The sequence below is a fragment of the Rhodofomes roseus genome, assembly GCF_022264815.1.
Source record: "Rhodofomes roseus strain CIRM-BRFM 1785 chromosome Unknown C8Q71scaffold_3, whole genome shotgun sequence".
Taxonomy (NCBI): domain Eukaryota; kingdom Fungi; phylum Basidiomycota; class Agaricomycetes; order Polyporales; family Fomitopsidaceae; genus Rhodofomes; species Rhodofomes roseus.
The window spans coordinates 724,316-739,292 of record NW_025952959.1 but is presented as its reverse complement, the minus strand read 5'-3'; the positions used below and the strand labels follow the sequence as shown (position 1 = coordinate 739,292).

General features: G+C 57.2%; 2 protein-coding genes across 2 annotated transcripts; one reads left to right on the top strand and one right to left on the bottom strand.

Annotated features, from left to right (window-relative positions):
- Positions 1–864: 864 nt before the first annotated feature.
- Positions 865–2,107, bottom strand: C8Q71DRAFT_853955 (Alpha/Beta hydrolase protein; the record flags this gene model as incomplete). Its single annotated transcript, XM_047926994.1, has 6 exons — positions 865–1,128; positions 1,186–1,332; positions 1,386–1,569; positions 1,624–1,693; positions 1,742–1,810; positions 1,864–2,107. 6 exons carry the CDS (start codon positions 2,105–2,107, stop codon positions 865–867), a joined length of 978 nt encoding a protein of 325 aa, XP_047782883.1.
- A 9,298-nt stretch (positions 2,108–11,405) lies between these two features.
- On the top strand, positions 11,406–14,653 carry C8Q71DRAFT_884719 (uncharacterized protein; the record flags this gene model as incomplete). Its single annotated transcript, XM_047928538.1, has 10 exons — positions 11,406–11,563; positions 11,624–12,180; positions 12,257–12,750; positions 12,819–13,313; positions 13,363–13,628; positions 13,688–13,741; positions 13,809–13,846; positions 13,906–14,029; positions 14,086–14,192; positions 14,247–14,653. Coding segments are annotated over 10 exons (2,412 nt in total), but the record flags the coding sequence as incomplete, so codon positions are not given.
- Positions 14,654–14,977: the final 324 nt, after the last annotated feature.

Here is a 14,977-nt window from a genome sequence, read left to right as displayed (position 1 = left end):
GAGCGGTGTCTAGTAGGGGGGGGATGATGGGAGGAGACAAGGCGAGCTTGAACTGGGCGCACGCAGAGGGCTGTTTTATGTCTTTCGTTAGTGCCACACGCCCATGCCTGGGCAGCAGTCCACGGAGGCAGCAGTCTGCCGTATATCGACGCGCTCTGGCAGGCTCTGGCCAATCAATCGCCTCATGGGCCTTTGTGGGTCCACCCGTGTTCCAGATTGGCAGGACAACCGTGGAGTCAACTGGATATGGCAACCGCCCGGCGCGGTACATTCCGCGCACACGAGCCTGAGGCACGAACGTTCGCCAAGGGGAACACACGATAGCCTGTTTGGGCTAATTTACTACGAGAGCTACCGTTCGCAAAAATGAGGAAATGGGGTAGGTGAGGATAATCCTCGAGGATTGGGAGCGCTCAACCTCCTCCTCAACGACGACGGCATCGATCTGGATCTGACATATCACAGTTACTCACGTGACTCACGTGGCTGACTACCGGGTAACACCGCTGTGTTGTTATTTCCGATCAGGTCTACATATATAAGTTAATGAACTTCCGTTGCATCTGCACAAGATTCCATAGAGATGGTCTTCATGCGATCTTGAAGCGTCCACTGCTCGTGAAGGTAGCTGATCGCCGTCTACAGAGCTGTCGTAATGATACTTACTTGCTGCCAGTGGCGTCAGCCACTAAGTACATGCAAGCGTTGTTCAGCGCTGCCCTGCCCCGAAAGTCTCAGGCGACGTTCATCGCAGTCACAGCAGTGACAAAAGTCAAGAGATCATGACTGAATGATGTACATTTCCTCGGTCATCACAAACAGACGCAGGGAGTACAAAGAATAGATATAGATAAATCATCACCATCAGGTACAATAGATGGTACCCATGTGTATGCCGCCAGGATAAGGCCCGAGGTGGTTGAGGAGGTCAGCATCAAAGATATTCGGCACTGAAGATATTGTGCAGTCGGAGTCTGTTGCATCGTCATTTCCCGGGCACGCCACAACCTCGTAGGTATCATCAGAGACGACGTGCAACTCCGTCTCGGGGTGCTGGAAGCCCAGGGCACGGCCGGGGACGATGGGTATGGGGTCATCCACGTTGTTCATGCGAGTAAAGTCGGGAACCTGGCCGATTCACACACGTGAGTAACTGGTCGATGTGCAACTACACAGCTGACGTACAGATGAGTCGACCAAGCTCGCCCAGGCCGGGTTGCCGACGCGAGGAGTCCCGAACGTACGGCCGACGACCTGAATGTCGGACGGAAGGTTCAATGTGAAGAATACCGCGTCCAGCTCCGCCAAAGCACCTCCGAGCGAGTGGCCAACCTGTTCTCTCCAGTCAAGCTTTCGATACGACGCTCTCTCGGGGCACTACTCACGCAAATGACTGTCGTTGCTCCCTTCGAAGCAATGATGCTCTGTGTTGCCTCAAGCACAATGCTCGCCGTTTGCGCCTGCTCGTTAGCGAAGCCGCTGTGGACCCAAACACTGGAGGAGACGCCGGGGAAGAGCGTGCTGTTGAGGTTCTCGGTGGCGATATCGACGTCCGTCAGATCGGAGAGGCTGTATAACACGTGAGTGAAAGGACATTAAGTACCTCCGGTAGGTTCTACTTACAACTGAGTCGGATCCGTCCCCTGGTGAGCGACTACGACGGCGTTCTCAGATGGCCAGTAACCGACGTAGTCTACGTGATGCCGTTAGTCATTGTTGTGAAGAGGAGAAGCGTACGTACAAAGCTGGATACTGTCGCCGTCGCCTCCAGCCGTAGTCGTCTCGAACCCCGATACAGCAGAACACGCCTCTGGTAATGCGGATCAATCAGTCGAACGGTGTTGCGCTAACGCCTCGACTCACCGCCACATGACCAGTCGGTGACACTGCTCGATGAACAGTATGCTGCTCGCGCAAGCTGCTCATAAGGTTCGAAGGCAGACACCTCGCTAGACGACAAAGTCGTCACGCTAGCGGGATTGAGGAACGACGTGTCGGCCCGCCTCATTGAACGCGTTGCGCGTGGAACAGCCGCGACGCGAACGCTCCCCAAGACCAGTGGGAGGATGGCGAAGAGGACGCGCGTCGCAGTTGTACCGAGAGCCATGGCTGAGCAGTGCTAGACCGTTGCGAGGGCAAGGCAAGTGAGGATTCGCGGTGATGCCACGGGGCTCTTATTGTGTGGGCGAACGAAGCGTCGGGCCTCGCTCGAGGGGCTGACATGAGGTGTCACCGGTACAGCAAACCGCGTGGATGCTCTGGAATTGATAGCGAACACTGTCAGTGTGAGCTACGGACTCTGAGTGGCCATAAGGCAATTGGCAAGAATAGCCGGCAGCTGGCAGGGGCTTGCTGGCGATAACTGGCATTGCTGGCACGATCACGAAGCTGGCGAAACTTGGTTGCCTTACATCGTGAGTACCAGATGGTCGGCGTCTCGGAAGAAGCCCCCCTGGTTTTGCCGTTCACGTAGCAAGCCAACCATGCAGAGGTCAAGGTGCCGCCGGGTAGGCTGCGCCGCATGATATGATGGTTCTCCCCGTCGCGGAAGCTGCGATCGGTGTCTTGTCTCCATATGCTGCAAGAACCTCCTAACAGGGACTGCATGGTCAACGAACGCTGGGAATGGAATAAGGAAGCGGATTTCCCCTTCCTGTTATCCGCAGTCGGACTCGGAGTCTGTAGCGTTGCTTCCGCCCTGCGAGACGCAACGAAAATCTTCGAGGGCCCCGGTCATACGCCTGAGCACATCGCGGACAGAGACGCAGAAACTTAACGTGCATTGTGGACTGCGATTACAGGTCTTGATATGATCAGTTCTCGGCAAGACTAGACTGAGAGACATATGGTGCTCACGCCGTTGAGAAGACGCATGGTGATCTTGTGGTGATCCATGGATTGATCACTACATCGACTGTCAAGCTTGTGAGATCAGTGCCGTGAGTCAGACACACGCTAGACACGATAACTCGGTGCTGAAGCAGCGGGCGAGGAAGGGACTAAAACATCGATGCAGAGTGGCCGCATGCTCGAGTGGTCGCATAGACACAGTGCAGGTGGTGGTGTGTCAGCTGGTGATGCGGTTGGTGGCGGGAAGCGTGGATCGAATAGCCGCCCATAGGCTGAGCGCCGGCAGTGTAAGGACTCGGTAAGGACTCTCACGCTCACACTCCAGCGAGAGCCTTTCGACCTGCCTTCATTTGCATCCTGCTACGCCCAGGCTATGCCCAAGCAAGTTCGTAGCCATCGGCCACCACAACTGTGCCACACAATAACATGGTTCTGATCTGAACGATCAAGAACGATGCAGTTTGCAAGTTGATCGGCGAACGAACGACGAGCCTGAGACCACCTGGACCTACAAGCTCACCCTCCGTGGTGCCACCGTCATATACAATCGATCTTCGGGCAAGCTTAATTCCGAGTAAGTCTTGCGGCATACCCTTGTCTAGCCTGCACTGAGACATGGCCACGCGGCCATACTGTTACATTGTAGAGTTGCTCAAGGATGACCTCCGAGTCTCCCAGATTTGTCCGGACTTCGCCTCGCGCAAGTTCGTCATGATCACTGACCGGAGACCTCGGCAACAATGTCCTGAGTCCGGTGGGGCCTCATAGGCCTCACTCCTTTGAGTGTCGGCGGGCGCAGGGGATAGCGCTGTGACTAAGCTGGCGCTGCTACCGGATCGCCGATAGACGTCGTTGACCATCCGCCCGGAAGCAGTCTTGAACTAGCGGGAGCTGCTGGTGTCGGTACGATCGCTGTTTAGCTTGCTAGCAGTCACAGCTATTGTTCCAGACACCTGCCCCCGGCATTCATCCCGTTTGTTGAGGTGCGTGTGCCATTTTAACACCGACGACGTGGCAATCCCGAGGACGGAGAGGGTTGCCAGTTAAGCTGCAAACGCCGTCGGGCGAAGCGCTGTGGCGCAGACAGAGGGCAATATTGTCAGCAGGTAAGTAAGGAATGTTTTGACTGCAATGCGAGACCCAACCCCTCCTGGTGTGTAGCCCCTATGTCCGCAATCGCCCATTGACGAACACTGACGAATCAGCAGAAGATTGTAGATTGTAGCGGAACAGAAGGGTGTGAGATGCGCACGTATCTCGTGCTCGTGTATGATCTCTCTCAGAAGTTGCATTTGCGGAATGTAATGCAGGTAGTCAACAATTCCGTGTCTCGTACGCATGCAGTCTTCTAATTACATGCCCATGTTGAATTGACCCCGAAGGCTCCGAGTCGTGGCTTTGTTAGTCTCCGACTATGAGACTGTCTTCCAAACATCACTGTTTGCCTTTCTCGTATATTGTCTTCGGTATCAAGACTGAGCGGCCTATTCCTATCATAGTGTCAAAGGTATTAGCACAGTCAGTGCCTATCACTCCTTCCAATGCCCGTAGCGCACACGAGGCTTCATTTGTCATGAGCCGCTCTATGACATACTCCATTGGACAGAAACTGGGCAGTTTCTGGGAAAGACGTCACGTTCGGGTGTCATCCCTACACTGTCCACGCTACCTTATACGTCGTCCATTCACTGGCAATCATATCTGAGCAACATTCTGTTCGGCTGACCGCTTATTTGCTATTCCGCTTCCATTCCGCTGACCTCTGCTATTATAGAATCCTTTTACCAATGGGTGATCCGGTGATCCTGTAGGGTGCGTCCATGCATTCCAAGTCGAGAGTCAACATCGCGTCAAGCGCCGTTGAGTTAGCTCTCGCATCCAACCCCGGCGAATAGTACTCTCGTACTCGACTCATAGGTGTGTCAATTCGACTTAAACGCCATGACGTATTCCATGTCGCGGTTGAAGAAAATTTCCCTCTACAGCTTGCCAGCGGTCTCTGATTACATACCGGGTTCAAGCGAAATGTTCAGATTAGGCATCGCGACCCCTCTGGTGCTTTGCGGGTCTTCGATGTCCAGCAAGACCCAATCGGCAACGACTCCTGGTCCCTGCATTTTGGCTGAGTCGCCTCGAAGTCTACGACACGGCATCTTGCTGCTCGAAGGGCGTTTAGCCAGAGGCGCTGCGAGATGCCTCGGGCCTGAGCTTGTTGCGTTGTAAGAAGTCAAGCAGTAATTCGCACCGAGCGCAGGCTTGCTAAACTCGACAGAGATGCGCCAGACTTGAAGGTCTGGAATATGTGACAGCAGCCCCACGTCGCCGCAATGCCAGCGTATCTTGCGAATACTGTGCTTCTCACCAGTCGACGTATTGTGGACACAATTTTATCTGACAACCTGCTGGTGCGATCTCTTCCGGTGTCTTCGAGTGACAGTGAGCACAATTTCAAGCGGTTGATCGATGGTATAAGGCATACTAATCAACGCGTTGCGTTCACCTCGTGCTTAGATCACAAACTCCACCGTGTTGAGTTGGACCAATGATTGTTCTTTGACATGCTTTGACCAACTTATGATTCACGCATGTTCTATTCGCAGAGGCTATTGAGCTGGCTCTATTTAGCCCTGTTTGCCCTGACCGAGGCCTCCCAAATGAAAGCTTGAGCTAAGCATAGGCTAGCGGAAGTTCGACCCTGCAAGGCTAGCGCGTCTGTAACGCTATCGCTATCGACTCTTCGCGCTTGTTCAGGCATTCAGGCGCTGTTCTGTACATCTTCGACATCATGCGCGGAGGGACTCGGCGGATCGCGCTAATCGTGCACGGTGTACATCGTAAAAGGGCACGCCGGTAAGGCGATTCGACTTCTCTTCTGCTGCAGCTTCCCAAGCTATGGGAAGGCGCCGTTGTCAATTAGACCACCCTTCAGGTCAGCTATGCATACTTTACAGCGACAGTGGTCACCCAGGGGCCGTCTATGTGAAGTGCTGAGTGCGGCGCATGCTGCGGATATCCTTGCATAGAGGCAGAGCCGCAGAGAAATGACAGATGCGCTTCAGTATCTCCTTGCCAGCCGTGCAGTACATGCAGGTTAGACACGAGTCCACATGCGTTGTTTCGATACCACTTCAAGTTGCAACAAGGCGAGGAAAATTCTGACTGCACCGCTACTAGTATTACGTGGACACTTCATCTCCGGTGCCAGCGCGTCCACTGTGTCCCCCAGATTGCTCGCCGGCGGGATGCGTACTCATGCAATGTCTCATGTATATCGCTAAAATGAGGCGTGATGCATATGAGGAGGAGACACTGGGGCCACACGCACATGGTGACGTCAAAAAATGTCATAGACCTATGCACGTGTGCCGGTCGAAAAAACTTCATGCTCAGCGGCCAGCCTCAGTAGTCCCGAAAGGTGGACCCAACCGCGGAGGTCCGTACGCGCGAACGCTCGGCGACGCCGCTGGTACTCGAGACCCGAGGGTCCGAGTCCGAGGTACACGCCAATAATTAAATTAAGTTCGCCTCCGTTCTGATGAACCTATGATGAGCTTCCTACTCGCTGTCGCATCATATGGTCGTCACGGAGAGGCGACGACGACTTGACGACGAAACCAGGTCCCGGATACTTAATTAAATGTTCCCCGGCAGATCACGATCTAGGGGCGCAACTGTCGGTAGATGACGCGACGCTTGAGTTCACGGCAAGCTGGCGATCGCCCGAGATTGTGTGCCATCAATTGCCCAAACATGAACGGGATGTCATAATGAAATCTTGGCACCGCCGAGCCTATTGAAGTTTCAACTATCGTTCAGTTAGATTGCTCCACAGCGGCGGCATAACGCAGGGGAGCAAAAATCTAACGGACAAATAGACACGCTGGCATCCAGCAACAAAGTAGAGGACAGTAAATGTTAGCTTCCACTGAATGTATTTCACATGGTACTGCAACGCTGATAATCCGTCGGTACACTGCAATATTTCCCCGGTGCTGTAAGAATGTGCGGATGTCTGGCAGCACCACATACAAATAAAAATTGGTCATATACACGCTGCAGCCCCTCTACGACGTGAAATTAGTAAGTGGAAGAAGCGGGCGGCGCTGGCTGGCCTGCTGTGCCAAGTCTCGCACTGATCACCACGAGGGAGGCACAGACACTGAGCCAGACAGGATTCCCACCTCGTCTCTCCGGCCTGATCGTGGGTCTCGCTATTGCGACTAGGCTTTACGCGACGAATGAGCAGGGTCGCCACCGTGCCAACCGATAACGCGGCCTCTTCGCCCGCGATAGACGACAGATAGACGCACCGTAGCACATTGTCTGCCCGGTAGGAAGCATTCTGCGATCCAGGCTCTCCCGCACTGGCCACGCAATTTCAACTGGGCTGCCTACAGCCGACCGCTTCTGCTCCTCGCGGAACCGCTCATAACCAAGGCATCACGACACGCAGTGGCCCGGCGGGCCTTATCCCGGTGGCCCCGGTGGGGCACGAAACATAGAAATTACTCACCACAGACGTCGGCGGATCATGGCGGTCCGGGGCGTCTTCCACCGGATGCGCCTGTGAGGATAGATCCCTCGGGCTGACTATTGGAGTAAGAATAACTGTGTCGGGATGGCGGGGAATTCGAACTTGAGGTAGACACACGGGGGCAACGATGCGCTTCGTAATAGCTGCCCCACGGCGTCAATCTCGAGCCTGAGGGTGCGTCGCTGGCCACTTTGCGGACATATCCGCCGGGCAGATCTGGACATAAAAGGTCTTGTTATGGACGTGCGGGCGGGTCTTCTATGACGAGAGTTACTCACATGGAATGTGTCCGACATGGCGGGTGATAGCAGTCCCACGGCCTGCTTTCGAAGGCTCGGCCAATTCAGTCATTGAGCGGCTGAGAGACTCATTACACGGAAGACGTGTAGCTGTAATCTTTGCCTTCAGGCTGGAACGGACCTTGCGAACAGGTATATCGACTCGTAGCCTCGTGGAAGGCGGAAGCATCCGGGAGTGACAGGTACCGGGAGTATATTAAGGCGTCGGGCCAACCGTAGCAAACGCATTTCAAGCCGGTGGTCTAGATGCCGCAATATGGAGTGACAACGCCTACATCCTGACGTTGTTCAGTTGCGAGGGAACGACGAGACAAAAGGCTATTCTCAGCAAACCCATTTGGCGGAGCCCATGTGCCTCGCAGACATGACGTCCTGGGACTTCACTAAGGCCATACGAAGCGTACGGGACCCGCTAGCTCGGTCGCCTGATTCGCACTCGCTCGTGAGGCAGGCTCGGTGGAGCGGAACGTCCTCGAACACGGACGCCTGACGGGGTTGTGCGACCCAAAATAACGCAGCAGCTGTCAGCGAGGCGCAAATATAGTGTGCGCGGCGGCCAGCTTACCTGAGCATTTCCGTCAGAAGCGCAGGTCACCACTACCGTATTGTATGGCGAACTGGGCACTGTGTGTGTTAACGTGCTATCGCCTGGAGGTCGCGAATACAATCTGCTGCGAACGCCATGTCAAACTCTCTTCAAGGTTGGGGGGCACGTACCATCCTTGGGATCGATGCCTTGGTTGTGTTGATTGACCAGCAAACTCAACAGCCAGGCTTACACGTGAGGGAACGTTTGAAAGGTTGTCGAGGCCGGAACTTGGAGTGAATGGGGATGTTGCGTATAATGGCACTTCTACGCCCTAGGGAACAAGCTTCAGAAGGCGCCTCACGCCGCATCTCACAGCAGCAGCGCGATCGTGACGTCTGAGATCCGCACTACGCGCGATCTGGGCAATGTGCATACCCAAGACGGCGCGCAATCCCGCACGGGCGATATGAGAGCATCACTACAGGATACGTAGAGGGTAGTCGCCGCACCGTATAGTAGCGTGTAGGCCACTTCCGGGGACTGTCACATGGAGACCGGGGCCTCTCATCCGTCGTCAATGAAGCTTTATCGAGACATCGTCCTCACGGCCCAATGTAGCGACCTAGCCTGGACAAGCTCATTGGTGTGCCTTGGCAGTGCACATAAGCATCTCGAATCTCTCTGCGGGACCGAGGCAGCGAAGCCGCCTCTGCACGCTAGAAGCGGGTGCGCCGACCTTGTGAGCGCCGGCAATGGGGAGATGCTGCATAACCAGCGGAGCGCACGGGGCCCATGTCGCCTATATAAGCCATAAAAGACGCACCGCCGAGAAGTGGTGGGGGCGGCGCCGTGCCAGGAGGATGCTTCGAGCAAGTCAGCATCTCAGTAAGCGTACGCGCGGGGCCCTGAGCGTTAGCGATCTTACCTACGCCTGTCCAACGAACGGCGGGGCCATGTGCGTTCGGTGGGAGCGACGGATGCACGAGACCGACCCTGAGGTGATCATCCTCCCTAGGGGGCTTCGATACGCTCTTGGGACGACTCGGAGCTCACGCATGAACGGTGCGCAGCGGCGAAGGGCATCTGCTGTAAGCTCGCTGTCAGGCGCGCGATCACTACAGTGGGATAGGCCGGCCGTCTACGAAGGAAGCCGGGACGAGAAGTTGCTCGCGCGCACTCAGTGATCAGAGAGGCACGGCTGGTGGCGTCGACAGTGGAAATTGGAATTGTGAATGGAACCGCGATGGACAAACCGCTTCGTCCGACAGCGCTTCGTAGAGGCAGATGCGGTACCGATGCCTACGAGAGGAGGAGGGAATACTAAATCGACTTAACAGTGCGACGACGTGTAGTAAGTATTCAGCTCGGCAATTAATCTATCACAGGTTCTACCTGATTGATGAGGATCTCCAGGAGACCCAGTCGATTCCGCAGTCGGGCGCAATTGCAGACACGGCTCCCTTGGCAGGCAGAGCGTGTACCGAGATGGATGCCCATAAAGTTGAGATGTGGTGAGCGAGGTTTCACCGGGTGGTTCCCAGGAAGGAACGAAGAGGATTCCCGAGGAGAGGCAGATCTGCTCCACGGCCGCATCTGCGCTTGCCGCGAGTCAATTGGTCTGACGGTGTGTCTGACTGGCACCCACGCAGAGGGCAAGTAGTGATCCGACCAGAGCGCACTGGCCACTGGTGAAGATTCAAGCATGCGGGCAGCCGGCGCGCTCTGTGGCGGTTCCTTGGTGCGCTCCCGGGAGCGTTATGCAGCGGGCAGAGCGTCGCTGGCCACTGGAAGAGTGCTGGACGCAGGGACGGCCAGACCCTCCACCGGCCCAACGGTGCCACCGCGCGTGCAGAGCCCCTTTCGCGGGCGAGGCCGCGTGAGGCTCGGGGACTGCCGGAGCTGCGGAGGTGCGCGGGGGGCGGGCCGGCGAAATTGAATTTGTGGGGAAGACGATGTCGTCAGGGAATTGGCGGTCGCGGTGGCGCAGGCTGTCTCTCGAGGAACGCCCGTCGCGAGGCGCCCGCCTGGCCCACCCATTCGGTACGCTCGCGGACTCAAACAATTATCCTCCCATAGCGTAATCAGGGCCATCCTCCGACCGATAATTGAATTCACCCCAAATGACCCTCACTCGGCCGAGGGCACATTTGTGTCCCAGATCTTCCGTCGCCTCCTCCCTATCCTGGAACACCGGAGGGGCGCGCACAGGTGTGTCTGCCTACAGACCAGCACCTATTAGCCGCTTCACCACAGGGGCACCGCGACACGGTCCGTCGAGTCCCGCGCCGCCCTGCAGCCTCGGAGGGACAGTAGCCGTCTGATCAGACCGCCGAGGCACTGGCCACGAGAAGGCGCGGGCGGGCGCGCCAGGCGGGCGGAAGACGCAAAGTGATCGACCAAAGCCGGGCCCGATTGGTCGGTGGCTATTCTCCTTGCAGTGTGCTCCGCTCTCATATACGGTACTCCCTCTTCCCTATGGCCCCTTTCCATTGTCTCTACCAGCCCACCGCGCCTCGCGAGTCTCGTCTCGCCCTCTCCCTTGCCTGGCCCCAGCCCCAGGTGAGCGCAACCCACTCTGTCCGTTTCGTCCTCGAACCCCTGTCTGACGGGTTTTAATGACGTGCCGCCTGAAACACGCCCCTAAGTCAAACCTGCCTCCCTCCGCACCCGTGCATGCTCTTCCATAGCTACCACCTCTGACTTGCCACGCACATACCGGGTGCTGTTCGACGCCTCGATCACCATATAACAAGCCTGCATGCTCACTATCATGTCGGCTAACTTTGCCTTCCCCGTCTCGGGCGACAGAGCATACCTGGGCGCAACCAGTGACGTCCCCGTGCACACGGGACAGCACGGTGGCCACTATACTCACGGCAGTTCTGACTATCTGCAATTTGCACATGAAGACGCCTTCGCCGCCACTGGCACGGGGGCTGCGTCCGAGCCCTCAGCGCCTGGCATCTATCACGCACCATCCCATCTCGCCACCCGCATGCACAGGAGCGAGAGCGTCTCCTCCACGAGCAATTCCGTCTTCCACGTCGATACGCCGCCCAGCGACTACCAGGCCTCGCAGTTCGACGACGTCTCTCAATTCTCAGGCGGAGTTTCGAGGCTGAGCCCTTTATCGACCCGCGATGGCCAGGACGCGGAGTCCTCGGCCGCCTTAGCCTCGTCTTCTTCTCGTGCACCTGCCGCTGGGACCTCTGCGAGACCTACTGCCAACGAACGGCGGCCTAGCTATGGCAAATCCCGGCGAGACAAGCCCCGTCTTGGACTTGCGCCTGATCAGCCTCTAACCACGCAAGGCAAGCCACGCTGCCGTGTATATGTAGCGTGCGTACAATGGTGCGGTGTTTAATCTCTACGTGGCGATCTGGACCCATCAACTGACATCCGGCACCCCAGTCGTAGCCGCAAAATCCGCTGCGACGGCGCAAAGCCGGCATGCCACAACTGCGGCCGCCGCACCGACCAGGGCAGTCCCTGCACCTACGACACCGAGCCCAAGCGTCGAGGACCCGACAAGACGCCTGGGGCCAGGCAGAGATCCATGACCGCCGGCAAGGAGGAGGGCGAGCCGAAAAAAAGGAGCCGGAGGCGGACGGTCGATGGCCCATCTCCCGCGAGCTCTGCAGATCCCAAGGGCAAGGCGCCTGCGCAGGACCCTTTGCCGCTGACAGCGCGCTCGTTGCCGTCGCCGGTTAGTCTGAGGGCGCTGTCATCCCCGACGGGCGTGCGTCCCATCGCAGCGGCGTCGCAGGGTAGTACCTCAGGGTCGCATGAAGGATATGCGCCGGGCAGCGGCGGTGCGCACAGCCTGGCGCCGGGTTCGAATATGGGCACGGCGTCGACGTCCATGCAACCTATGCCTGTGTCACAACCACACGTCATCGAGAGCGTGGCTTATCCGCAGGTACGTACGCCGCTTCCGTCACCCTGTACGGCAGCTCAATTATCTTTAGGTAAATTATCGTTATGCTGACCAGACAGGGTACATGTCGCAATCACTGCAACCCCCATATGCCTTTCAGATGTCAGACGCATCGCTGATGCAGCAAGGGCACCCCTATGGCCATCGACAACCGGTCAAGCTCGAGATCCCTGCCGAGCCGTCTTCACGGTACGCCCGCGAGACGTGGTGGGACGTCGTCCTCAGCCTCTACTCCGCCTCGTACGAGTACCCGAACGGATACCCCGCGCCACTCCCTCCCGGCATGCGCGCCACCGCCACACAGCTCGTCCACGCCGACCTCCACGTGCTCTTCCGCTACAGCTCGTACTGGCTGTCCTTCCTCAACATCCCGCGCCTGCTCCGGCGGCTGCGCGACCCCGAGGGGCGCGCGAGCCTGCAGCCGAGCTTCGTGCTGGGTGCGCTCGCGCTCGCGACGTTCTTGCAGAGTTCGGACAGCGAGCAGGGCAAGGGCGCGGCGGGTCGCGAACGCGCGCTCAGGCTGAAGGACGAGGCGCAGGGCGCGCTGCAGGCGAGCCTGGCATCGCGGTGGATCGATGATAACTTGGTTCAGGCGGCTTGGGTACGTAAACTTTCCCTCGATCCATCTAGGCATACCCAGCTAAGGGGACCCCGCGCACCATCCGCTAGATTCTCGCGTTCTTTGAGATCTGTGCGCACCCGTTGCACACCACGGAGCGGGTGCGGAGCGCTGTCTCCATGCTCGACTCCCTTATTCGCTGCCTCAACCTGGCTCTCGTCGACGCGGACGACCCGCGCGTGACGATATTCACTCCTCACTCTGCGCCCGTCGTCTCCTCGTGCCCACCGCAACAGCGACACCGCGACCCTGCGGAGTTCTTCACAGCCCAGCAGGCGCCGCCGATACCTTTGTCGTCCAACGTACAGACGACGTGCTGGTGCGCGAGCTACACGCTCGGACACATGTCGCCGGACACCATAGAGCTCGCGCCGCTGTGGAGCCACACCGCTGGCTGGCTCGCCGACTGGACGGAGGGCGACATCCGCAAGGAAGAATGTCGGAGGCTCATCTGGAGCAGCGTGATACTCATCGCGGGCTACGCGTCGTACAACACGGCGATAGGGAAATCCTTGCCGGAGCTGTCGCTCATGGACCCTGCAAGCGTAAGTCCCGCCACTGGCCGTGCACGAGCCCGGGCTGACGCCACCGCAGATCGCAGTGCTCTTCCCCGGCGAGTCCCTCTTTCCGCCGGGCACGCACCACTCGAAGGACACCGTATGGGCGCTGTACATGCGCTCGCTCCTGACGTGGAACAGCTGCGTATATATGCGCAACGACGCGAGCATGAGCGACGCCGATAAGGCTCAGTACGCCATGGACTCTTGGCTCGAGATCGACACGATCGAGGTCGCGCTCAGCCGGCATACGTGCAACATCGAGCGGACCTTCATGTTCGTCAGCCGCGACTATTTATTTATGTGAGTGTCATGTTGGGTGTATGCGGCGTTAGAGAGCTTGGCGCTGATCGAGGGTGTAGATCTCGTCTGTATCTTTATTATGAGCTGCAGCGGCTAGTACCGCACATCCAACTGTGAGCTGCCCTCCGACGTATATGTCAACTGATCCATGCAGGGCTGACGGGACTCTCGTCTCAATAGGAACGCACAGCATCTGCGCCAGAAGGCGGACGAGTGGTGTAAGTTTGCTTGTTGTCCTGCGCGTGATGGCCGTGTCCAATGACTGACCTCCCGATAGTAACACACCATGACTCTATGGCGAGGCGCACCATGTACGGCTTACACACTATCACTGGGCAGCCGACGAGCTCCCTTTCCGGCCGGCCCTTCTACGTCTTCTGGTTCATGGGGCAGATATCAAGGTGGGTGTGACAGTCGGCCGTGCTGTTCGACATCTGAACACATGCAGGATGGCTAGGATGATCGCACTGTGGTCCTCCGACCATACGTTACTCATTGCACTGCAAGCGTGCAAGTCGCTATTTGCACCCCTGGAGTACCTTATAGCGCTGTGGCCTTGTCAAGGTATGTCACTCGACGCATAGTCGGCCATTATGCTCAGCTGATCGCTGTCAACAGAAACCCACAGGCGGTGTGACCAACTCCGGGAACGGCTGGTAGCGGCTTGTCAACTAGTTTCCATCTCTCCCCCTGAACCAGCGCCCCTTACGGCACGGTTCCTCAGTGGCACAATCTGAGTCCGGCCGCTGCTACTACCGCACTCGTTCCCTATATCCCTCCCCACATATTCCCATTACTATCCCAAAATTTACGCAAGAAGTTCGTATGTATGTCTTGCATGGTACATTGGAATCAACTCTGGGCACCTGGAGCGCCTGAGACATCCTACTGTACTAGCTCACGCCCTCTCATTTATGTATCACTGCATGTCGCACACACTATGTATGGCTGTACAAGCCCCACAGTAACATAGGCTCTGAATACCATTGCGGGAGTTCTCGGATGCTCCTCGCCCTTACCCGTGATCTGTGGTGTCACGCGAATCGCCCTGCCCTAAACCTCTATCAGCCCCGCGCTTCTGCCATGCAACGCGTCTTGAGTGCGTTTCCCTTCTTTTGAACCCTTTCATCGCACTTCGGTCGAACTTGCGCCGTCCGACGAGACTGCCCTACTTCGATGAATGCTTTGGATGTTCATGCGGCTTCATTGTACCTTCAGGTCGTGACTCAGTGTGCGACGCGGGAGAGGGATGTTACTGGTTTGCTCAACCATCCGTCTCATGTCGGGATGCTCAATTGAACCCAGTCACCAGTAGCCATTCATTCGGAGCCTTTGTCATTCCTTCATGA